At 37.9% G+C, this 25,778-nt stretch overlaps 1 protein-coding gene across 1 annotated transcript; it reads left to right on the top strand.

The window, feature by feature from the left end:
- Nucleotides 1-364: 364 nt before the first annotated feature.
- Nucleotides 365-20,525, top strand: STK24 (serine/threonine kinase 24). The gene is made up of 9 exons (XM_010174429.1): nt 365-421; nt 4,599-4,707; nt 4,818-4,975; nt 11,379-11,564; nt 11,822-11,967; nt 12,852-12,975; nt 13,936-14,004; nt 17,269-17,405; nt 19,838-20,525. Exons 1-9 carry the CDS (start codon nt 386-388, stop codon nt 19,872-19,874), a joined length of 1,002 nt encoding a protein of 333 aa, XP_010172731.1. The 5' UTR covers nt 365-385; the 3' UTR covers nt 19,875-20,525.
- The last annotated feature ends 5,253 nt before the right edge of the window (nt 20,526-25,778 follow it).

Raw genomic sequence — 25,778 nt, 5'->3', positions numbered from 1 at the left:
ACATTAAGAGTATGCATCAGTTATTTGGAAGTAATGAACATCTGATGTCTGTGCTCTTAGCCATTGGTAAATGTGAAGTAGCTTTCCTCTTGTTAATTTAGAGGAACAAAATTAAAAATTACTTGAACACACACAACTGTGTAAATAGCTTGTGACAGACCAAATTAATTCCTTATCAGATGGGACAAAAAATACTGTATCTTAAAGAATAACCCAAAGATATTTTGGAGGAACAGATAAATGTTAGTGGTGTTTCAAAACTGTAGATTCTTTCTTCAGCAAAAAGAATTGAACAAGTCCCACTAACTTAATAATTTATTTTTTTTTAAACTTAATACATTTCATTATCATTTTTGTTTTGCAGGATACAAAATTATGGATAATAATGGAATACCTGGGTGGAGGCTCTGCTCTTGATCTAGTAAGTAAATTATGTATGATTTTGGAATTGTACCTTACATAATTATTTTCCTGTATTATAATTCTTGAAACTATGAAATGTCATTTGGCTATGACAATGTTTGCGTCCAGTATGGGAGAAAAAGTACTTTTCAATGCCAGGAAAATGTTCTTTTCCATGAGGCAAGGCTGTTTATTTGTATAGATGGAAGGAAACTAAACAACATAATATTGGAAGCAGGATATAAACATCTTAGAATGCTAATCTTCAGTCAACCACGGAACACTAGTGACTGAAAATTGCTTTTTCTGTCTCTTAATTGTGCCACCCCAGCTCCTCCTAGTGCATACATTTTGAAGTCTCTTCCTTAATACCACCACCCCCAAACAAACAAGTTTCCCTTTTTGAAGTCTCACTGAAGTCTAAGTAGAGATAGAAACACAATTTAGGCTGGTATTAAAAAAAAAAATATATAGCAAAGAAATAGGAGGAGCTGTGGACTCCTGCAAAGGTAGAGAGGCCTTACAGAGAGATCTGGATAGACTAGAGAGCTGGGCAATCACCAACCGTATGAAATTAAACAAGTGCTGAATTTTCCACCTGGGACGGGGTAATCCTGGTTATACATACAAATTGGGGGATGAGAGGCTGAAGGGCAGCTCCACAGAAAGGGATCTGGGGTTTGGGTTGATGGCAAATCTAATATGAGTCAACAGCCAAAAGGGCCAACCGCGTCCTGGGGTGCATCAAGCACAGCATAGCTGGCCAGTTGAGGGTGTGGCCCCACCTCGAGTACTGTGTGCAGTTTCGGACACCTCAATTCCAGGAGGACATCATCCTATTAGAGTGTGTCCAGAGGAGGGTGACCAAGATGTGAAAGGCCTTGAGGGCAAGACTTAGGAGGAGCAGCTGAGGTCACTTGGTTTGTTGGGCTTGGAGAAGGGTAAGGGTTGACGTCATTGCAGGCTACAATACTTCCTCAAGGGGAGTAGGGGAGGGGAAGGTGCTGATCTCATCTCTCTGGTGACCAGAAATAGGGCACGAGGAAATGGAATGAAGCTGCATCAGGGGAAGTTCAGATTGGGCATTAAGAAAAGATTCTTCACTGAGAGGGTGCTTGGTCACTGGAACAGGCTCCCAGGGAAGTGGTCATGGCACCAAGCCTGTCAGAGTTCAAGGAGCATCTGGACTACAGTCTTAGTCATATGGTTTAGTTTTAGGTAGTCCTGAGAGGAGCAGGGAGTTGGACTTGGTGATCCTTGTGGGCCCCTTCCAACTTGAGATATTCCATGATTCTGTGAGATATTTTCTGTGTTTGCATGTCATGTGTAAATATACCATAGAATCTTGTAAATTTAGTGAACTGTATCAGTTCCGTTTCTCTTCCGGCAAAGATTTTTGTATCTAATTCTGCAAGAAGATCTGCTTAATAAAGTGTGATTTTTTTAGAGACAGTTGAAAGACCAGATTAAGTATGCCAGATACAATAACAAAAAATTACCCAGTTTTGAGTCATAATTCTAAAGGTTCAGTGCAGACTGTGTTTTCCATGACTGGATGCTGGCAATTGGCTTTAGCTATTAAAAAAACCCAAACAAAACAAAAACTATTATAGAAATAAAAATGGATGTTTTAAACATGTGAAAATTGTCATACCAATTGAGACCGAGTCTCTGTGGCATAGTTTGCTGTTCTCAACTGGGGCATTTAATAAATGCTTGAGGAAAGAGAGAAAGGAAAAAGGCCTGTGTATAGGGATTCTGATGGTGACATCCAGAAGATGTGAGGTGGTAGTACATGCAGACTCCCTGCAGTTGTGCTGCCATATTTTAATTGTAATCACCTTTTGGAACCCATTTATACCTTTAGTTTCCCCATCCTGTTAGAAGGAGTTCTGTAGTTGTATAGAAATTGATAAGGGTCTCTTTAGCTTGGAGAAGAGGAGACTGAGGGGAGACCTCATTAATGTTTATAAATATGCTAAGGGCGAATGTCATGAGGAGGGAGCCAGGCTCTTCTCAGTGATGCCCAATGGTAGGACAAGGGACAATGGGTATAAGCTGGAGCACAGGAGGTTCTGCTTAAACTTGAGAAGAAACTTCTTTATGGTGAGGGTGCCAGAGCACTGGGACAGGCTGCCCAGGGAGGCTGTGGAGTCTCCTTCTCTGGAGACATTCAAGACCCGCCTGGATGCCTTCCTGTGTGATGTCATTTAGGTTCCTGCTCCGGCAGGGGGATTGGACTAGATGATCTTTTGAGGTTCCTTCCAATCCCCAACATTCTGTGATTCTGTGATAAAGATATGCTGAAAAAAGTTTATTTATTTTTGCTACAGTTATTTCCTGAGAGAAGAACAATTAGAAACTGAGTTTGCTTTCATAAATTCCTACTTTCTTCATGCTTCAAAAAGGTATAAAAGAGCAGAAAGAAAACAGATGTTACTGTATTTTCTTGTCTTTTTTTTCATCACACACGTTTCAGTTGTGTGATGACCACGTGTTTATTCCCTAAGTGTGTTGCCTAGAAGTAGTACAAAGTCTTTGGTCACATCCTGCAATGTTGTTGAAGAAATTGTGCCACAGAAATGAAATAATCATTTAAGTGTATACGCAGTATACTTCATTCATTTTCAGTTTATGTTCTGCTGCATGTTCTCCTAGTTCCAACAAGCACATTAAGATTCTCAACTGGAATCTGGTAGGACAACTGGCACACTTTATCATGTTTCTGTACTTGAGGCAAGTCTGGATGGGAATCTTGAATTCCATGTTTGAAGTGTATATGTGCCATGTTAACCTGGTGTTCTCTGTACTTGAATATGCACTGGCTCTTTTGAAAATCATTCCTCACAAGAGCAAGTACATTTAATGCAATTACATGTGTGTTGTTGTTCGACTTGGAGTATAGTTTAGGTTTGTGGCTGAGGTACAAGTGCTAATATTCTCAGCCTTAGTCTCTTTCCACTACCTTCCTCCTCACTAAGGTGAGCTAACCTCTGACAAAAGAGGTTTTCCCCCATTAGATGTGCTGTATCGTGTTGTCGAGTCTTGAACTGGCGCTCGCAGCCTGGCTGGTCAAAACCTTGAGGATGTCTTGGTGGGTTTCAGGGAGTGGCACTACCATGTATATTGTCAATGCTAAAGAAAAGCAAAAAACATTGGAAGTAGAGCTGCAAAGGTAAAACAAATTTGTTTGCGTTACATGAAATATTACCTCTCTTCCTACCTATTAGCTGAGGATTTCTGAGGGATGTAATATTTTAATTTTTATCTGAAATGCTTTCTTTCTCACATAATTAAGCTTCAGAGATAGAGCTTTTTGATTGTGTTTCAGTGACTGCTGTTGTGGAGTAAACTATACTGGAATATTTCCAATATTAATTGCTGTCCACAAAGTTGCAGTGTTTCTGCAAAAAAGGCTCTTACTGGTTAAGAAGCCTCTCTGGGTAGTGACCTTTCCTCTGTCCCTTTAGGGCTGTTGGCATGCTCCCTTTTAGAATTTGTATCAGTTGTAGAGAGTTCTAAGATCTTCTTCCACTGCTGTTTCTTCTCATAAGAATTAAATTACTTGGAACCTTTAATTCTAACAATTTGCAGGTTTATACCTTCAGTTTTATATGAAAAAAGTTAACTTCTAAAATATGCAATGCTCTGTCAGCCTAGCAGTTTGAGCTGTGTTTTAGAGAGCTTCACAAAATCCCTTGCTGCATATAGTAATAGGATATGAGATTGATGTGGTACCCAATATACCATAGTTTCTTTCCCAGACTTTGGGACTGGGGTCTGTAGAGGGCCTGTGGAGTTGCACATCTAAGTTCAGTGTATTGTTAATAATCAGATTACAATGTAGGTGCTTTCAAACACAGTGTATGTATCTATGACCTGACCACAAAGCATTAACCTGAAACTGTGTCTTTAGGGAGCCTTTAATAAACTATTAAAAGTGTTTTAGATAAATTAAGTATTTCTTTGCCTGTTGTTCATGAGGCCAGGCCAGTTAGTTTAGAACTATGTATTTTTTTTTTTAAAGAATATTCTGGGTTGTATCTCATGTTACAAAGTTAGCAAATTGGAAATTTTGAGGTGTGACAGAAGGAGTTTTATAGTCTTTTTATAGTCACAGTGTTATTTCTGGTCTCTCTGTCTCTCCTTTATGTTTATGCACATACATATATAAAAGCATTTCTTCTGTCTCCTAGTTAGAACCCGGCTCACTTGATGAAACCCAGATTGCTACAATATTGAGGGAGATACTCAAAGGACTTGATTACCTGCATTCAGAAAAGAAAATCCACAGAGATATTAAAGGTAAATTGTTTTTTATTTGTAACAATATTAGAAGAGCTCATGCAATGTGAATGAACACCCTTCCAGTGTCAAATGTCTTCATTTCCGCTGTTTCCTCTTCTGTATTCCAGCTGCTAATGTATTGCTGTCTGAACAAGGAGAAGTAAAACTAGCAGATTTTGGAGTAGCAGGACAACTAACAGATACACAGATCAAGAGGAATACCTTTGTGGGAACACCATTTTGGATGGCACCTGAAGTAATAAAGCAGTCGGCTTATGATTCAAAGGTGAGGTATTTCAAGGCATTAGCCAAAGTCCCTTCCTTTTTTAGCATGAATTACGTAGGTTGGTCTTCAGAATGTAGCTAATAACTTTGGCTGTGTCTAGACAGGTGTGTGTTTAGATGATACCTAGCAGCTAAAAGCTGTTGTCGGGGAAAGAAGCTTTGCTAATTTGTATCCAAACCTCAAGTTTCCTAGTGTATTAAGCCCATCCAGATGGCAAGAAATATTACAATATTGACAAGTACATCCTGTCACTTTTTATCCCGCTCTATTGATGAGTATTTTTGATGGCTGTTTAAAAGTAGAAGAGAGCAAATATATACAAAATGTTAGTATGCTTCCACTTGTTTTTAGAAAAAAAATAGTTGACAACACTGTTGAGTAATGGTGGGTGTGAAAGTATTGTTTGAAAATGGTGTTACTGATTTGTGGAAGAATGTGCTGCATAGGTCCATGCTACTCTCTGACCATGTTCTTTTAGATATTCCTTACAGGGAGGTCTTAATGTTTAACCTAAAATTTACTTATTTGCAGATATTTTCATTAAATTGGATCTTGATTTAGCAGAGTGGTACAGCAGTGTACTGAAATCACAACACAAACACAATATATCAATTGTAATATACAGTTGGATCACAATAGAAATGTGATTCCCATTACTGGTCTCCATGTACTCACCAGCATGGCACTGGGTATCCCTAGTTGCTGGGAAGGAATACATGCACTGAAGCCAGCTCAAGCCCATTGCTCCTTTCAAAGTTCATTTTGATGGTTACTCAGTTTTATACTTCTGTTAGGCTGAACTACATACACACCTCCTTGCTGCCCTTCCCTTCCCCTCCCTCATGCTGGCCTGGCTAGCTCAGTAAGACATTGCTCTACCAGTTACATCAGGGAAGACTATTTGCACAACCTGATGACCCACTGGTGCAGCTGTATATCTGAAATAAAGGTCACCCTTGAGTCCCAGTTGTGTAGAGATAAGATCAGCTTGCTTTCTGATAATTAGCAGTCATTCTTTATGTTCTTCCCTGAGCTCATCTTTCTTGCCCATCTCCTCTGATCCCCTTGTAGACATTTGTTGATTGGTCACATCTCCATGCAGTGAAACAGATTGACTTGTTTCTTTCCACCCTCATCCATGTAAGGAACTCGCCCATAGTGACTCTGGCCTAGATTGTTTGCAGTATTGTATCCTTCTCTAATTGATATCTTTCTGTAGAGAGGCTATTTAAAAGCAGAGCTCTGTAGAACCTCTAGAAGCTTACATGACCCCAAATTCCCAATTTGAAGGTTGAGTAAGCATTTTTTTTTTTTTTTGTGGGTGGTGGTTTTTGTTTTGTTTATTTATTTAGGGTTTTTTTTGGGGGGTGGGGTGTTGGTGGTTGAGGTTTTTATGAGATTTGGCTTTTGGGAATGATTTTCACTTGGACAGAGCATGACTAAGTCCTCGGGTTTTGAATTCCAGCTGATTCAGTCTACAGTGTCATGTGGACACACAAAGATTTTGAATACTTAGTCAGTTCCCTAGAAGGCCAGAGCTCAAGCTTTAAATGAACTAGAGATAATTATTTGTGTCTGTGAGCCTTTTGGCACTTACAGACCAGACTAAATTGTACAGACGATAGTGTTGCTGGTGCTGCAGAAGACCTGTTTATTTTAAGATGGTCTCATGGGTCTTGCGCATATGTGAGAACACAGACATCCAAAGCTAACCTCATTTTCCTTCCATAAGCTGGCTGTGCTTGAGAGGTGTTAGGCAGGACTGCCTTTTCCATAGCATAGTCCCAGTGAGGTGCAAACAATCTCCATTATGCAGTTGCTGCATTGCCCAGTTTTGTTCTTCGCTCTGTCAAATCCTCTTACTCCCCACATGCTGGTGGGTTCCCAGTAAAAACCTGGAAGTGCTCCATAACACTACCTGGGGCACAGTTCACCTGCTTCTTTCACAGGGTTCATCTGCTTCTTTCCTCACTCACTGCATGCCTCACACCAACTGTTAAATTGTTTATTGCTCCTTTTCTGATGGGATTGATGTCTTTGCCTATGCTGGCTGCTGAAATAGCACAACTGTGCAAGGCAAAGCACAATCTAAGTTACAACATAAAAATCCTAACTATGCTAAAGGAAGGCAGGTGCATTCTGAGGTCTAACATGGCTAGTTATTGCTATAAAGCTTAAGGTCTCCTGTTGATTCAGCACTATTATTGCTTGTCTTAATATTATGGCTGTATTATCAACGTAACTCGTGCAAGAACTGTTATTCCAGTATACTGATTTCTACTTTAAGCTGTTTCAGATATTAAGATATAGTTAAGATATTAAGACACCTCCTCTGAATTCAGATACGCTTCTGAGTTAACCATCCTGTCAAACCCAGCTTCTAGAATTGAAGAGAGAACCTTCTGAGGAATTTCCTTGTGTGAAGCACTTAAAATGCTTTTGGTTAGAACAGTGTATCTTTATTGTCTTTGCATCACTTTATAATATTTTAAAGTTCATGTTAATGTCTCTTACAATTGTGTTAAAGTAATGAATACTTAACAGAAGCTGGTGACTTTGAATATAATTTCAAATGTAATCAATATATTTTCCCAAATGTATGTTATGGAAATGTAAGTATATAGTATCTTTTATCTTTTGTTAAGGTAGAGAAGCAGGTTTTTTCATAGAAAAAAAAAAAAAAAGCCTGCATTTTTGAAAAATGCTGCTTTAGTTCAAGATTTGACAAATGCTTACATTTTGTATATTTTTCTTTTAAAATATGTGAAACTCAACAATGTCAAACCAAGTCCCAATTTATGTTCCTAACACTGTGCTCTCAAGATTGTCCAAGATTTTGGACTGCTTTATGTATATGTGAGCTTTGTATTCTTTAGCTGCCATACAGAATTGGGACACTCCATTCCTGCTTTTTTTTTCCTGCTTTATTCAGTCCTATTCCCAAACTGTCTTGTATCCTTAAGATAATTCCTATTGTTCTTTCTTGGACCATATATTGCAAGGTATATTTACAAGACATTCCAGCAATTGTCTTTATTGCCTAAAAAATAATCAGGGTATGTGATTTTTGACAAAGATACTAAAATTTCAACAGCTTCTGTCAGACTTTTGTAAATAATTATTCAGACTGATATATTTGAGAACATAAGATTTCCAGATGGCTTGTGTGAGAGAGTAAGTTAGCTATAACGTTTGCATTTTAATGTGATCAGTAGCTAATCTGAGAGGCATACTTGATAACAAAATTTCAACTTTATTTTTCATTTTCCCTTGTAGTTTATTCTTAAAGTTCAAATAATCCCCAAGGTTGATAAAATCTAGCAGCTAAAGAAACTGTCAGACATGGGGAAAAATAGTGAAATGTCAAAACATGACTATAATCATTATATTAAAGCTACCATTTGTTTTTAAAATGTCTTTTCTTTTTTTATTTATCTTCTCCCATACCATTTACTTCCTTCTCTCCAGGCTATTTGTTCTTTGATATAATGTCCTTACAGGATCTTTCCCTTCTTTCTAATTTCTGTTATTTTGGTAATAGTTTTTACTTCTTCCTCCTGTTTTGATTCTTTTCTTCATCTGAAAGTCAGCATCTCTTCTTATCTGCTTCAGTTTTCCCATATCTAGTTCTCTATCCTTTCTACTATTTAACTTCTAATAGAAAAATAAATATTTCATTTTAAAATGTTTTTCTCTTACACATAGCCTGTTTTCTTTGATTTACAAGAGCTTCAAAGTCAAATGGAAGCTCAAATGAAGAGGAAAAGCTTCCATCAGTACTGCAATAAATAGTAGTTATTAGTGATTTGCTGATTCTCAATATGGAAGAATCATTTTTGTTCAAGATTTGAAACTAAAACTCATAACATGTGGTAAAACTTTGTAAGGATATAGTATCATCACTTCTTAAGGTCACGCTTCTCCCTCCCCACTTGGAGGACTGAGTTGTGCCTGTTCTGGATGTTCGTTGTCACAGAGAAGCGCATCATAGAAATGCCTAGCTGGATACGCATGCAATCAGTATTCATATCCCTGTTTGAGATCCTTTCTTGTCTGTGAAAGGAGAGGTTACAGTTCCAGAGGATTTGAGGGGATTTATTCTTGAAGTTTTCAACAGAAATGGGCTTTCAAAACCTGTCTTGGACTTCAAAGACTTCAGTGTGCAGCCCTGGTTTGTTGGACTTCCTCATTCTTTTTTGTGGAGGAAAGTCACTAGCAGTAGAAAGTTAAAAATACATGAGGGGGAAGAAAGAAAGAAAGTATTTATATATATGTGTGTGTGTGTGCGTGTGGATATCTACGCACACATACACATATAAATTTGACTTTTATACTTAGATATACATATGCTACATCTGTGACTGGAAGTCTGGCAGAAGAAAATCCATTTACATGGCTTTAACACATTCCTCTCGAGAAACTGAAATTCAGATTAAATTAGAAATAATAATGCTCAGTTGTTAACATGAAGACTTATCTTTGCAGGTGACAGTTTTCTTTCAGAAGCAAGAAAAGCTTTCCTGCTAGAAGGAAGTTACTTACAATTATACTTAGACTTGAGGAGAGCTTAGCTGATAATGCTGTTATTAAGATAAAAGAAACTCAAGAGCTCATATACTTGTTATCCTCTGTGCTCGGTGTGAGATGGCAGTTCTGTAACACGGGTTAACAGAACCTCATTTCATAAATTGGATGGTATGCTAATTGACTCAGGGTTGCTTTTTGTTTTCCATATTTGCAAAATTAAGTAACTAAGCTCTTGACAATAGAATAGTGTCTGAACAAGGAAGGAGCTTGTCTTTACTGAGGCAATGTAGCTGTGACAGTGGAATGGGTGCATATGTTGCAGCTATCAGCCTGTAGTCCTGTGTGAGTTAGTCAGCGATAACCTAGCGTATCAGGTGAGCAGAGACACAGGGAGTAGAGGGACACTTGGTAAGGACAGTAGTGATAAATTAAATCTCTGCTCTATCCAGTACGATGAAGTAGGTGTTTACAGCACCTATTGCTCTGTTTGAGAATAAAACTAGACAGCTTACTACAGATCTTTCTTGTTTCCTGAGAATAAGTCTTTATTCTGCTTTCACTTCAAAAGAAACAGAAAAAACAAAACATAAATGTTCTTATTTATTTATTTATTTAAATTAATATCTTGTCCTTTGGAACAGACGTTTCTGTGATTTTTTTATTTTTTTTATTTTTTTTTTCCTTCACCTGGGTTTATTAATACATTCTTTTGACTTTTAGGTCTGTTCTTTCAGCAGAACATAGTGAATTATGGTGCATTACTTCATGCACATTTGGCAGTAGGGTTTAGATCTAGAGAGACTCTAGAAATCTAGAGTAGCACATTTTGATGTCAGAAACCTATTAAACAACTATATTTAAATAATCTTCCCTGGAAACCCAATATGTGTATTGTGGCATCCAGTAACAAAGTGAATCCAACTAATCAGTGCAATTAAATGGTAGCGAATCTGGCACTGGTCTCTGCTGCGTTGCTTGATTTGTCCCTCTAACCTGGAAGTGAGCCTTTAGATCTGCACTTTGCATGTTCATGACTTAAGTTTGTTTTACATCAGACCTCCTTGGCCTACAAGGCATGGCTCAAAGGAGAAGCTCTACAAAACAGATCAGGTAGAAAAGTGCTGTCAATATTTCAGAAGCTGCTTGGAACAAATACTTAACTGGATGAAATCTTGGGTTTGAGAAGTTAAAAAATCACAGAATACCAGGTTGTAAGGGACCTCAAGGATCATCTGGTCCAACCTCTTGGCAAAAGCCAAGACATGATGACCCAGCACCCTGTTCAGCTGAATCTTAAACAGTGTTCATTGTTAGAGAACATAATGGTACTGTTCTGGACTGTGTTTCTCTAGTCTGTGAATAAGAATGATATGTAATGATATATAAGAGAGTTAAACCCCAGGAAAATTATATTCTCATGTATTAAATTTCTGATGATTATACTAGCTGATGCTTGTTGTGGAAAAAATCTTGTGCATGTTATAACGTTTCTCCTTTATGCCAGTATTTGAGTGTTGCATCATATTTACATAGTATACTTGAATATGGTGGATAAAATGCTAGTTTATAACAATTCTGCCATTACTTTTTAAAAATATTTGTGTTTCAAGATAAGTTATAACTACCAGTGCAATAGTATTGATTTCAAAAAGTTTTAAAACCTAGTAAGTAGAACTGCTTTATGCTGTAGAGTAAAAACAACTAAGGAACTCTGTGTACTTTATTTGATGTGGTTAACCATGTAAACCAGACCATGACAATAAAAAAAACAATTAAGTATGAAATTATTTGCACTAAAGGCTTAAAACCTGCCTTTGCAAGCAACACTGATTCTTGTCTTTCTCCAAGCTAATCTTAGAAACGTTGTTTCTTACAGGCAGATATCTGGTCATTAGGCATAACAGCCATAGAACTTGCAAAAGGAGAGCCACCTCATTCAGAATTGCATCCAATGAAGGTTTTGTTCCTCATTCCTAAGAACAATCCACCAACGCTAGAAGGAAACTTCAGTAAATCTCTCAAGGAATTTGTTGAGGCCTGCTTAAACAAGGACCCAAGCTTTGTGAGTTTCATCTGTTTGTCAGTCTATGGTAGAGAACTTGACTGGTTTACATGAATTATGTGAATAAGTGCAGCTCAGCTTTTTTAATATGGGGCAGTGTATTCAACAGCATTTTTATTTTTTTTTAAGTAATGTGTATATCTGAAATCTCATTTGTGTCAAGACTGAAGTCTGAATTTCTTAATCTTTTTATAGTGGGTCACTTAACACTCTCAAATGCAGTAAAAAAATTTATTTTTTTTTTTTTTTTTTTTAAGAGACCTACTGCAAAAGAGCTCTTAAAACACAAATTTATTTTACGAAACTCAAAGAAAACTTCCTACCTGACTGACCTTATTGATAGGCACAAGAGATGGAAGTCTGAACAAGGTCATGACGACTCCAGTTCTGATGACTCTGATAAGTAAGTTGGATGAGTTTGTAAAATATCCTTTGTAAATATAGGAGCCAAGTAGTTATTTTTAGCCCATGTATTCCTATGTTCTGTCACTTACAGCTTTTCATCTTAGGAGCTGTGCTAAATACTTTTTGTACAATGGCCTTTTAAATGGTGCTTTTCTTGGAAATTACTCTTAGTTCACAGATCAGAAAGGAAAGAACTTAGAGGAGGATGTTCATGGTAGTGAAAGGAGAAAAGTAATGCAGTGACTGAGTAGTGTCAGCATAAATATTTTTGTTCTTTTAATTTAGTAGGAGTTATAGAAAAAATTACTATGCCATCCACAAAAAAATGAGGCAGAAGATTGATTTATGGGGATGTAGTTTGTTAAAGCCATGCTCTATCAGTACATTTTAGCAAATTTTTTTTTGAGTGCAAAATTTACCTTGCTTATGGTCTGGGGATGAACTTTCTTTCTCAAAGGTAATCTAAGCTAGTGTCTTAGCTGTTTTTCTAGGCAAAAGAGTGATGATTTAAGTCTTCTAATTTTTTCCTACTTCCCTAATGGTTTGAGGTACTCTGCTAAAGCCAGTTTTCAGATAGTAATAAAACACTTCATGTTACTTGTTCATACAACTTGGGAAAATGTTTTCAATCTGTAAAGCCTCTCTTTGTTTTTGAAATTAATTTATAATTTAATGAAGTATCTTGGTTTCATTTTTTAATTTTCCCAGAATATAAGTTACATTACTTTTCATACTTGTCTTTATACTTACTGGCTTGCACAATAGAATCTTGATTTTGGTCTTCATTGTAGTTTTTATGTTTAGCATGTATATTGAATGAACATGGACAATAATGTGTAGGTAATAAAACTTTTTCTTTTTTTTTTTCCCCCTCTCTTTAAGTGAACCAGATGGCCAGGCTTCAGGTGGGAGTGATTCAGAAGAGTGGATCTTCACAATAAGAGAAAAAGACCCCAAGAATCTAGAGAATGGAGCAGCCCAGCCTTCAGAGTTGCAAAGAAATAAGGTGCTCAAAATACTGACTGTGTTATACAAGGACATAGTTCTTGCTTTAATAATTTAGTGGGGTGATTTTTATTTTATACCTTTAAAAACATTTAAATTGTAAAACTTTCAGAACTTTTGGTAAAATTCTACAGTTACCTTTCACAAAATGTTTTGAGTAAGTCTAGAAGTTTGGATATTTTCTAAATGTATCTTTTTTCTATGGTTTGTGAAACATGTGCTAAAATATTTCTGTAGTGTGTAAAATATTACCACTGGAGGAAGACCAGGCAATATTTCTAAAATTTTCCTTCTGTAAACTAAGCTTAAATCAATACCTTACAAAGCTAGGCTTTGGTTTTGAGGAAGGCACTCTAGTCTTTTAGGAAAAAAGACCACAATGTAGCAAAGAATAGAATATGCATGTGACCAAAAGAGGGGGAAAAAACCAACCAAACAAAAAAACAAACCAAAACCAACCAAACAAAACAGAATAAGGATGCTTAGGAGATGCTCTACTTTATTTTCTGCAGCCTGTGTGGCTGGGCTGAGGCAAGGGTTTGCTGCCCTGGCTTGGAAAATTCTATGTGTGTGCTCTTATCAGAACTGGAAAAATATAAGAAAAATACTGTGTCATATGGAGGGAACCTTGTAAATAGGGGAACCTAGTAAATCAGCATGTTGATGTTTTAGCCCATGCTCAGTAGGATTTTGTGGGGTTTTTTTGTTTGTGTGTTTGTTTTAATTTTGAGCTTGCAGGTATTTGAGGTGCTGCAGCTTCAAATTTTAATTTAGCCTCCATTTTCCACAGTGCTTTTGAATAGTCTCTTGTAGAACATTTTACATATTTGTATATACCTAGAAACAAATTTTTCATAAGTATAGCATGTTGGAACTTTTTTATTTCTTAATTAGAAACAGAACACTGTGAGGATGCTTTTTTTCAGAAATAAAATTGGTCAGAATTTTGTTTTCTTTAAAGGAAAAGAATATCCCAAAGAGGCCTCTATCCCAATGCCTGTCTACAGTTATATCCCCTTTATTTGCAGAGGTAAGTTATTGCTTTAAAACTTAGCAATTCCAGGACTTATGTCTCTGAAAGTAGAAAAATATGATGAATGACACCTAAAGGTTTCTAAAACCCGTGTATTACAGTTCTAGCTGTACCCTTTGCTTTCATGCATGTCTGCTTTGGAGATCTTTGTTTTGCTTCTAACAGTACTTCATATGCACTTTAAAGCCTAAAGCAATGAACAAGAAAAACAAAAAGATACGTAAATATTTGAATTGCAGCATTACATTTTTTGACACTGCTTTATCTCTTTATCTGTCATTTTATCTGTTACAAATTTTAAGGTCTTTAGTGTTTCAATATATGGCTGTGGATCAGATCACCAAGAACTTAACTTTTTAATTTCAGTGTCGAAGACTCTGTTTTGTTCCCATTCTGAATTTTATATTTTTTAGGTTTGTTTTTTCCAAATACTTAAAAACAACTTTAAAAAAAAATCATATGAAGGGGAAGACAGATATTTATGAAGACATGGTTATTTTAGAAAGTTGATAGAACTCTAAGAAACAAAACATCCCTGCTCACTCTAGCTTTGATATGAATACTTTTAATTGAAAAAATTATTTCAATCACTGTAACTGTTACAGAAATAAAGTTAGAGAAATTTTTCTAATAAAAGGATGTTGTCTTAATTTTGTTCTTATAAATAAAGTCCTGTTTCAGAGGATTATCATCAAATTTTGCATGCTACCCATTAAGTGCAGTAAATCAATTAAACTAATTTTAAAGGGATGACCTCTGTATTGGTTATTCAGACTCCAGTATTAAGTCAGTCTGTCATTCTCCCGTGTAAAGTGGAGAAACACTATAAACAGGGAATTTCTTGGCATTTTCCATTGCAGTTCTTCATGTATTACCCACTTACTTGCATCTGAAAATTTTGTTTCACTTCCCTTCCCTCTCCCAAACATTTTTCTGGTTACTGTGCATCTGCTTTAGGTCTTCCTTCTCCTGTTCCAATGCCAAGCATGATATAGGTCCTGCATCCACTGTCCCCCACGCTCCAGCCTCCGTTTTTATCCTTTATTTTTCGTTGTCTCTCCACCAGTGCCCTTTATCACCTGCCTTCTAGATATCTCCACCCTGGGTTCTTCCTTCCCGTGCTATTGCTGACGTTGCTGTCTCATTCTTTGCCTTTCTGGCTTCCCATTTTCAGTTTCAAGGCCACTCTCTTAATAGCCACTTGCTGATCCCTGTGTGTGTACGAGTCCCCTCACACTGCTGCAGCAGCACAGACATTTATCACTGCAGTCCTTATTAAGATTGCTGTTTACTTTCAGCTCTGTAGTGCGTAGAGGCTACAGAAAAACTTTTCCTCACACACTTGTTTGTTGTACCTTTTCATGCTGTGGGCGAAGACTCTTGGTCTGGTACCTGCTGTTTGGTTCATACTTTAGACTCTTCTTCTATGCAACTTCTGGTGGATAGCCACAACTTTTCCAAACTGTTCCAGAACCTCACTGCAGGGTTTCCTTTTTCTTATGGTCATGGCTACTGTCTCTGCTGTCTGGTGGAAGCCTTATGCTGTATTTTCAGTGTTCCATTTGTTTAGCATTCAAACCATAGATACCTGCACCTTCAGGAATTATTGCTAGCTGCATTAGTGACTTACTCCATGGAACTCCTCCAAAAAGAACAAAGCTGACCATTCAGAGCTTTTCGTTGTCATGGAGGCTTCAAAGCTTTTGGCACAGAAGACAAATGTAAAAAGGAACTGCTGTCCCTAAGTAATCTTACAGGGGAAGATTGTGCTCTGCATCCTTCTGTTTCAGTTGAACTCTGATACAATTTAGGAACCTTGGCTGAAGTGGCTTGCTCATCTATGGGGCCCTGCCTCTCTGTGTTGCTGGTCGTAATCTGAAGCTTGGTGCACCTCAGCAAAGCAATGAAAAAAACCAACCAAACAAATAAAAAACCCACAACAAAACAGCCAACCCCAAACAAAAGAAACCCCCCCCCCCAACAACAGAAGTTAAAACACACCTGGAAAATGAACAAAGTTGTCATGCTTGTCAGTTTTGTGATCTTCAGTGACCAGCTACCACCCTGGTGTGGTCTCTTTTGCTTTATCAGAGGATGCTGGCAGAATACCACATGCAGTGACTCATTCTGGGTTTCTTTTTAAAGACTGGTTATCTGGAGGTGTCCTTTGTTGCAATGTTCCCACTATTGTCTACTTCTGTAATCTTGTCCTCAAGGTATGACTTCCCAGTTTAGACTAAGAAAGGTTTAGTTATTGCTGGGGAAAAAAAGGCATTTGTGTCTTCTTGTTACCTATGCTTTGTGTGCACGATCTCGCTCTTGAACATCCTGGATGTAATGAAAAGAGCATAAGCAGCAGCCAAGAAGAGTGCAGAAGCCTTCTTACTGCTGTGGTTGTACCCCAGCTGTTGTACACACAGAGTCCTCTTGATTTCTTTTTGTTGAGACCTGAGTTGCTCTCAGGAGGTGCCCTAACATATTTACAAGCCAGTGCTAAATATGGAACTAGAACAATTATTATTTCCTTTATATTTTCCCTTGCAAGACTCGGGTTCCTTTTTTAAAGAAAAACCTTTCCTCAATGCTGATGGCAACTCTTGAGCTGTAGTTCCTGACAGCTGTTGAAAGTCCACTTCAGAAAGCCCTTGAAGGCTGTTTTAGTGCTTGGACATCTCTGAAGAGCTTCACTGTCACTTTGTTCCCTCCAGAATGTATGAACTAAAAATCATCTTGATCTGTGAATTCTGCTTTCTGCTGCTTTCTGGAGATCATGCTTATTCCATGTGACAGTCCCCTGTGCTGTACTTAAGTAGGGCCAAAAGTGAATGCATGCCAACACTATATCCAAGGAAGTGACTCAAACTTTCCATTTGTTCAAGCTCAGCTTTCTTCATTACTGGCAGTAATGGCATAAGGGCAGACTGGCTGTAGGTCTCGCATTCAGAGATGACTCTAAAACTAACTGAATAATTTTTAGAGAAATATGTACAAAAATACTTCAGTGTTCTTTCAGTTCTGTGTAAACAATTCAAACTCTTTGGTCTGAAGCACTCATAAGCACAGTCAGCTTCCAACTGGAGTATTTTTGTCACCAGGTTTTTTTTCCCCTAAGAAATGACTTTGATTCCGTCCTGCTTAAGAGGATGCTACAAAACAGCTCTTGACACTGACGGTCACTTCCTAACAGGCTTTTGCATTATATTGTTTATAGAAATATTTATGAATATCTTCCTAATATATCGCCTACTGTTTTTGTTTCAGTTGAAAGAGAAGAGTGAAGTGTGTGGTGGTAACACAGATTCCATAGAAGAACTGAGAAAGGCTATTTATTTAGCTGAAGAGGCTTGTCCGGGCTTTGCAGATGACATGGTGTCACACCTGGTGCAGAGGCTTCAGAGGTATTGAAACTATTTCACTAAGGGTTAGAGAAAATTATGGATCTGACTCTACAAAATATTTGACTAGTGTTAAATGGAAAGATTTAATTTCCATTTATAATAGAGGAAAAAGCACTTGTGCTGGTATTTTGTACAATTGTGTTTACTTAGTAGGAAAAAAAGCCAATCGCATCAGCAGTTCTAATTTCTAGTTTCAGGTCATAGCCCATATATGTGTTCGTTGTGTTGAATGTACACCCTCTTGGTGTGTATGCTGTGTGTCAGTGAGACTGGACAGCCTTTTGCCTTTGCAGTTCTTGTACAGGACGTTCATGCTTTCTTAGTGTCTGGATGTATGTTGCAGAGGATGCTCTGTGTCACTCTTAATTTCTTTTACCCACTTTGAAAAATGGACTGTTCAGTTAGTTTGTGTTTCTTTCATTCACACAGTAAGTGATTCCTTGCTTGTTCATTCGTTAAAGATACTCGGTATGGCCTTTGGGGGTGTCAACTCCAAAGCCAACTTTTTGTATTACTTCAAAAGGACAAATTTCATAAGAGATTTTCTAACTGCCTAGGTTAGGAACACATGCTTAACAAACACTCAATTTGCTGTTCTTTTAAATGCTACACGAGAAAAGATCAGGGGTAAACATTTCAGAATTACTGCTTGAGGAGGCTTTAAATGCAACCTTGAATCAAGTAGTCTGCAACTGTTGTGAATCTGCACCATCCAGGTTGGATTGTGTTGCACTAGAAAAAACCCATGGCAATGGTTAATCGTGGACTGCTACCTTGAGAAAGATCACCCTGAGCAGGGTCATCTCCCCTATACTGTCTCTAACCACAGCTTGGTAAAGTTTAAGAATTCACACTTCTGAAGTTAAAGGAGAGGATTTCCAGGCTGATGCTTCGTCATTAAGTAAAAATTAATGCCAAGAAATCTGCAGGCAATCATGTTTCTTGCTTTCTGGGCTGTTAAGCATGAAGCCCAGTCAGCATCTCTAGTGCTAAAAGGTCACTCCTTGATGCCAGATGTCCTCATTCTCCTTTCATTTGATCCTGGCAAGCTTGAAAGAATTTCTGGAGCTTCCATCTCAGTTTGTTTCCATTAGGGGTTCCAAAACTGACCCTGGTCTTTCATCAGTCCAGTATTTCTATGTCAGATTTCTATCAGCCTGGGAGAAGGCCTTCCTGGAACTGGGAACCTCAAAGACTTTTGATGCTGCAATTGCAGCTGAAAATGACCATGTGGAGACAGGCTTTCCACTGGGCACTTCTTTTGTGGATGCTGTAGATGATCTTACTTGCTTCTGTCACAATAGCAACAGTCATCATTTTTGTCCTAGGAGATAGACTTCAGAACCCTTTATAGACCTGTTTAGCATTTTGTTTTTCTTCTGTTCTGCTTCATTGGCCTGCTGTTCTTGGTCATAATATCTTGTTGTAACAGTGAAGGGCAGGCACTTCATTTTCTTTGAAGGAGAGAAAGAAATGTTCATAAAGAATGTTTGTTGATGGGTCACATTTGGGTGAACTTTCTCTTATTCCAGGGATGATACTCAGCTAGTATGTGATCATGACTACCACTCCTTCCAGAAAATGAGTGAAAGAAATGAATGGCAGGATCTCCCCTAAAAAGGATTTTGAACCATTCCATGGCTTAGTTGTTATCCCTCATGGATAAAACTATTTTTGGAGCTAGTCAGCTTTTGAAAAGATAATTTCTTCTTGTTTGACTACTACAAGAAGTATGCTGTCTTACATCATTAAGTCATTTATTGTATCCACTTGCAATATCCTCTCAATTTGATAGTTAACTACTGAAGGTGGCTCTTCAACAACATGCTTCTGAGATTTTAATTCCCCTTACAATTGGTTGAAACTGGATTTCCCAAGTTTATCTGAATGAAATCGTTGGGACCCTCAGAAGAGCTGCACAATAACTTGAATGAATCCATTTACCTTCCCCCTCCAGTTTTGATCTCTGATGTTTTATAAAGTTTATTGAAAGCTTAACATGATTAAAACATGTGCTTCTTTCTTTGGATGATTTAAGAATCTGCTTAGACCAAGAAGTACAGGTTTCCTGCCCCAGTAATATTTTGGAAAGATAATGATGTACTCGCCAAGTAGGAAAGTTGGAGTTGCAAAATGTTGCCTCCAGTGTACAGAATTCTTACATCATCATATACTCCTCAGTAACATGCCTGAGCACACACAGGTTGCTGCTGTTCATTAGAAAAGCGTTGATACTCTCATAGGGTGTGTTTTACATGTTGTTCAGCTCCGTGGCTTTTGTCTTTGAAGCATGACAAGCAGTGGTGGGTGTCATTCCACAAGGAAAAAGGCTGGAACTTCAACAGCATACAATGGAATAACTTCTAGTCGCTGCTTGTTGTAGAACACCCTTCTGAAAGTCACCATGAATAAGTGTTTCTTTTCCTCTTCAGATATTCACTAGCTGGAGGAAGTACCACAACCTACTGATGTACTGTTCCTGACTTCTCTAAGACAACAGAGATCCCGTGGTGTCCGCGCTGAAGGCTTGCACCGCACTGGAATGCCCTTTGGTGAAAGGACGTTCCTAAATGTGCAAGAGTGAAAATGAAGTCTCTCATTTGGAGGCAGTCATTTTCAGCTCCTTAAAGCTATAATTTTTTTTTAATGATAATGCACATATTCCAGGGAGGTGTCTTTTTGTAAAATCTGAAATGTATATTTAGGTTTGTGATAGAGAAATTGAAGATATTGAGAAACCTCAGGTATCTTGCTTTAAGAATTCCACTGGGAGATGGAGTATGTTTGTTGGAATTGTGTAGAGATATGTATATAATGTCTTTTTTAACTGAAAGCTTTTCAATGTGCATAAGGAATCACTGTGTACAAAATGGTAAAGTGCTTCTGTAGATAATGTTAGTGGGGTAAATATTTGACAGGCCATAACTCTGACTGTTGCCTTGCCTTCATTACATGTAAATTTTGAATTATGTGTAAGTGAATCTTGGTTTGATTTTCATATGTGAAGGATTTGCCATGGAAAGAGTTAATCCTGTACTATGGAACCTTCTGTTCGTACCTCAGCAAAGACACAATTTTATTCTCTTTCTCCAGTATTTCTTCCTATTCATCTATATTCTGTTCATCTATATTACACCTCGTCTCTCAAAACTTTAAATTTAAATTATTGTTTTTCTTAAAGAATGAGCTCTTTCAAGTTTTCAGTTTTAAATTGTGCCAATGCAAATTCTGAACCATATGTATTGTTCAGTTTTAGTAATAGGTATTTGTGAAGCTTGTAGTGAAATTCAGGTACAACCTTTTTTTCACCTAAACATGTTTGAATGCTCACACAAATAAATCTTTATTATCTACATTTATTCTGAAATATCTTATGAAGACATTGGCTCTGAGACAGTGGCAGATATTTCTTTGTCATGCCTATTTTTATCATTAAAATGAATGTCTTGCATTATAAAAGAAAAATTACCCATATATTCAATATGTGGTATTTCTGCCTAACTCTGTGCATCTCTTTACCAAAAATGATAGACGTTAGACAGAAAGACTGCAAAACTGAGCCTGAGGGTTGTGTGCTATGTCCTGTTATTACTTGTCTCCCTAAAAAAAAGTTACTTCTTGAAAATTCTGAATTTTGAAATTTCCACTGTTCCTGTGAGTGCTCCCAGATAGCTGTGACTTAAGGTTTTCTAGTTCTTGGAAGCAGTAACACTAGTTACACACACAGGATTAGGTGTTTGGGTTTTTTGTTTGTTTGTTTGTTTTTCCTTCACATTACTCTGAGGGTTTACCTTGGTTTGTTTCACCAAGGCTGTGTTCAGGTGGTGCTTATTCTGGTAGCTGAGAGAGCATTTTTGCCTTGTTTTTAATGAAGAAATCGATGATTTTATGTTTTGCATGACAGTGAGGTAACTTACCTGTTTGTTTTTTGGTTTTTTGTTTTTTGTTTAAATATAGATATGAGTTTTGGAACAGAAATGATTACAATTTTAAAAGTACGGATATATCTACCTGGCTTAGTACAAAAAGACCCAGGTTCTCTAACCATTCTGGAAGCTGGTGAGGTCTCCTTGCAAGACTTCACATCACCATGGTAGCCCTTATTCTATGCATATTAACAGCCTTAACTATTAATTTACTAATTAAACAGTTAGAGGCCACTGTCATGCTGACAGAGCTATGAAACTTCTGACCAGGTTGAAACAACAGTTGAGAGAAATGGGTGTATCTCTCTGCACTCATTCTTGGAGCCATATCTTAGACACAACATGTTTGCCGGCGTAGGGAGGTAATGGTTTTCCTTTGTGGCTCAGCGAATTTAAGGTAAATTGAACAATGCACAAGTTTGAGTTCCTAACTCCTCTCTGATTAATATCTTTAGATGTGTTGTTTTGTGTGCTTTTAAGAATTAAGGCTAGGCTTACCCTTGAGGAAACAAATTCAGCTCTGCTGTTGGAGAAGGGTGCATCTGAACACAGGGCAGTGGGAAATTCACCTGTTGACATCTCAATATTCAAACGTTCAGCCATTCAGTAAGTATGTGCTGTCACAGCACATGGAAATAAACAGATGTGTTGGCATTTGAACTATAAATATTTGATTAATGGAAGCTTTTCCCCAGTCTTCTGCTAGTGTTAAGGATTTGAAATTAAAGCGAGCTTACCTGGAGATGCACAGAACTCGGAGATTTAATGGGGAAGTTAAATTTATGATGCTGGCTGGAATCTCAAGAATTTCTTAGTCAGCAAATTAAATGAATTTGTAAAGTATGCTATTTTTGAACAATCATTTTAAAACTTAGACATACATTTTTTTTGAGTTGCATTTTAGTTGTGTTGTAGGACTGTATGTTGAGGAAATACTTTTCTGAGCAGATTGTGGAGAATTTTCTTGATGAATGCTTCCCTTGGTTTAGGTGCCTAAGATGAGCCAGACCTTAAGGGCAGTTAATGGTAGAACAAGGAGAAATGGCTCTAAACTGAAAGAGGGCAGGTTTAGATTAGATATTAGGAAGAAGTTCTTCACTGTGAGGGTGGTCAGACACTGGAACAGGTTGCCAAAGGAAACTGTGGATTCCCCCGCCCTGGAAGTGTTTAAGACCAGGCTGGATGAGGCTTTGAGCAACCTGGTCTAGTGGAAGGTGTCCCTGCTGATGGCAGGGGGGTTGGAACTGGATGATCTTTGAGGTCCCTTCCAGCCCAAACCATTCTATGATTCTATAAAGCAAGGACAGTTGGCCAAAAGGCTAGGACATTTAGAAAAAGACAAGACTTCATTTATGGTAGAGATGTGTATTTTTATATGTAAAACAAATTATTTAAATATAGACTATCTTAAACTGAGATTCACTGAAAAAAGTGTGCTGTATCTTGAATGTAAAGTTACAATCATTTGCTATTGAAAACTATCAATGCTTTAAAAATCCGATTGGTGTCGGTAACAGGAGATTTGTTTGAAAGAAGCAGGGCCTCGGTTTCGGAAAGAAAAAGCAGCATCCTGATACTTTTGAGAGGTTGTTTCATGCTAAAAGCATTTGTGTGTTACGATGTTGCACTGATGAATTTTCTGTGCAGGTAGTACTTCCTCACTCAGCCTCGACTATAGGAAGCGACAAGCTGGCCCTATTTATGCAAACATTGAAATCAGTGGAACTGCTTATTTGTCAGGGATTTCAAGATGAGGCAGTAAATCAACTCACTGTTTTTTTTTTAAAAAAAAGGCAGTCATTTGAGCTGCAGGCTTGCTTTTTGTAAGCATTGGATGTGTAATCTGTTTTTTTAACTTAATTTTGACTTTGTAGTTGATGGGCAGTGTGCTGAAGGACGATGGCATGATCAGTGCAGGGCAGGATGCTTTGGGCGCGCTACCAAAGCAGCCCTTTCTCTGCAGGGCCGTGGTTCCTTTGCTGCTCCAAACGTCTTGTGCACGTCTGTGCGGTCACAGGCAGATGAGCCGGTTCCTGTGGAGGGGTTTCACTGGGGTGTTCCCCCCTCGCTGCATGGGAGGGGTGGGCGGAGGGGGAAGGCAGAAGTGGGCACACGGGCACTTACCTGCAAAGCTGCTGGCACGTTGGGAGCTCACGTCCTACTTGATCCGCTGTAACCCCTTCATCTGCCCCTGCTTTTAATGTACTTGTGAAATGTCTCCTTTTGCTCTTACTGCTTTCTGTGGCCTTCCATTTTATTTTTTAAAAGACGTGGTACCAGTTTGTAATAGTTTTACATCAGCCTTACTTCTAAGGAAACATATTTTTGCCTTCAAAAATGTCACCATTGGAAGATTATGAGAAGTGCTGCAAGGAGTGGTACAGTTGCAAATTATTTTTGTAAGTAAGTTACTGGGGAGGAGCTTAAAGTATAGCACAAATCTGCAAGCTTGCTCTTTTTAATTATATTTTGCAGATGTGCTAGTAATTGCACTGAGCATATGCAGTAGACAAATCGTATGTAATGGTTTTCTGCCTTCTTTTAAAGCGTGATTACAGAGGACAATTAAAGTGTATATATCTTGTTTTCTGTAATATTGCTGCCTGTTTATAACTGTGTATTTAAATTTTACTTTTGTCACTCTACACCAACATAATAAAACTCCTTGTAAACTACATGACCTAGAAATAAAAAAGGGAGAAGTTTAATGAAATGTTGCCATCTGAGTGGTGAGTAAGATGAGATTTGGGGGGCTCCTCCTCCCAGGAGGGGATGCACGTGTGGGTTTCTGGCTCAGTTATTGCCCAGGTGTCAGTAACGGTGAAGCAGAAAGTTTATAAATTGGTGTTTGGTTTCTTATCTCAGAATTTACACAAGAGAGAACTCTTGTTTAAACTCAGACACCACTTGCCGAGCAAGAATGTTGAGAGTATTTTTTTTTCTGTTGGGAATTCAGTAAGCTTATCTCACAGATGGCCCAGCCATGTGGGAAGTTTAGTTCTTTTCTTGATTAAGCTTTTTTTTGTAAATCTACACATATAAGTGATTGATAGTATACTGTTTTGGTTAAATACATGCAGTTCTATATTACAGTTTGTCCTATAGTAAGACAACGTGCCCATTTACAGATGGCAGTGATTTAAAACCTGCTTCATCTTCCCCCATCCTGCCGGTGGCATTAGCTTAACCCCAGACATCACATCCTTAATTACCCAGATAACCCAGTGACAAACTGTGAGACAGCTCCGCTCCTGTAATTATATTTATTATTCCTCTGTTTAAAAAAAAAATGTGTGCCATACTTCCAATTTTTTCTTCTCTCTACCAATGTTTCCATGTCCCCCAGGGAGAGGAGAGGTGGGTTGTTTTGTGCTCTGGCAACTGCAGTTGTGTAGCTATACATCCATATTTATGCTTTTTTTTTTTTTCTTTTGAGGGAGTGGTCCTGTTTAAAAAAAAAAAAAAGGAAGAAAGTGGCCAAAATCAGGCTTTTCAGGTCCTGCTTGTTTCATATTTTGTTCTTGGCTGATGGAATTGTGGGGATATTGCCCTTGGTTTTGTCTCCAAAACGAGTTTTCCTTGTGAGATCTCTCTTCTCTAGTCAGAGGCCTTTATCAAGATTTCTTCTCTTTCAGTTTGTCATTTTTTGGCTGGTTTCTGAATTTACAAAGGGATTGAGGTCTCAACAGTGTTTAATTAAAATTTTGTGAAAATAGGTAGGCCTGAGGTGAATTAATACTCATATCTTCATGCAAGTTTAGTTAGGCAGCAGAGAGAGGATGGAGCTGCTTAGGCTTGTGGACAGTAATCCACAGGAGCGGAGGCTTTGCTGATGCTGTTACATGTGGAGCAACTTCTGTGGCAATAAAGTTCTTGTGTTGCTTTTATGTGCTCATTATTTGAAGCTGGCAACTGATTAGTCATGGTGACTAATAACAAGAAGTGTAAATCTCTTGGAGTGACCTGTTTGAGGTTACTTTCCCACTGCTGGAACACGAGTCTGGTGTTTTTGGTCATGGCTCCTAACCTGGCACCCAGCGCCCCTGTGTGTCTCCATCCTCGCTTGATGAGATGGGCAGCAGTAGGCTGTGACTCAGGGTTAAAAATAAGTGGTTACAAACGTCAAGACACTCACTTTTGTTCTTTTACCATTATTTCAGTTTTGGGTTAATGCTAGGAATAAAGAACTAGAAAAATGCTGGCAAATGACAGCACTTAGAGAGCACACTGGTAAAAATAAGAAAAAAACCCCTCATTTTAAACCTGTTTTCTGTAGAAAAAAAGAGAATACTAAAAAGTGAAAGCACTGAATGATGAAGCAGGTGGATATTCTGAAATTGCATCCACAGGCTGGCTTGGTCTCTGCTGTCATGATAAACAGAATTGTAGTGCGATTTTTTTTTTTTTTTTTTTTTTTTTTGGTGGTAAGGGGCGGTAATGAACAAAA

The sequence above is a fragment of the Antrostomus carolinensis genome, unplaced genomic scaffold (assembly GCF_000700745.2).
Source record: "Antrostomus carolinensis isolate BGI_N321 unplaced genomic scaffold, ASM70074v2 scaffold14898, whole genome shotgun sequence".
In the NCBI taxonomy this organism is placed as follows: Eukaryota; Metazoa; Chordata; class Aves; order Caprimulgiformes; family Caprimulgidae; genus Antrostomus; species Antrostomus carolinensis.
Note: the sequence above shows the minus strand (reverse complement) of the source record. Positions and strands in the feature narration are given on the sequence as shown.

Bases quoted from the DNA above. Each gene is read 5' to 3' on its own strand.
- STK24 (XM_010174429.1), top strand. From the start codon at position 386: ATGGAATACCTGGGTGGAGGCTCTGCTCTTGATCTA. The intron at 422-4,598 runs GTAAGTAAATTA...TCTGTCTCCTAG, and splicing joins GAGGCTCTGCTCTTGATCTA to TTAGAACCCGGCTCACTTGA. The intron at 4,976-11,378 runs GTGAGGTATTTC...TGTTTCTTACAG, and splicing joins AGTCGGCTTATGATTCAAAG to GCAGATATCTGGTCATTAGG.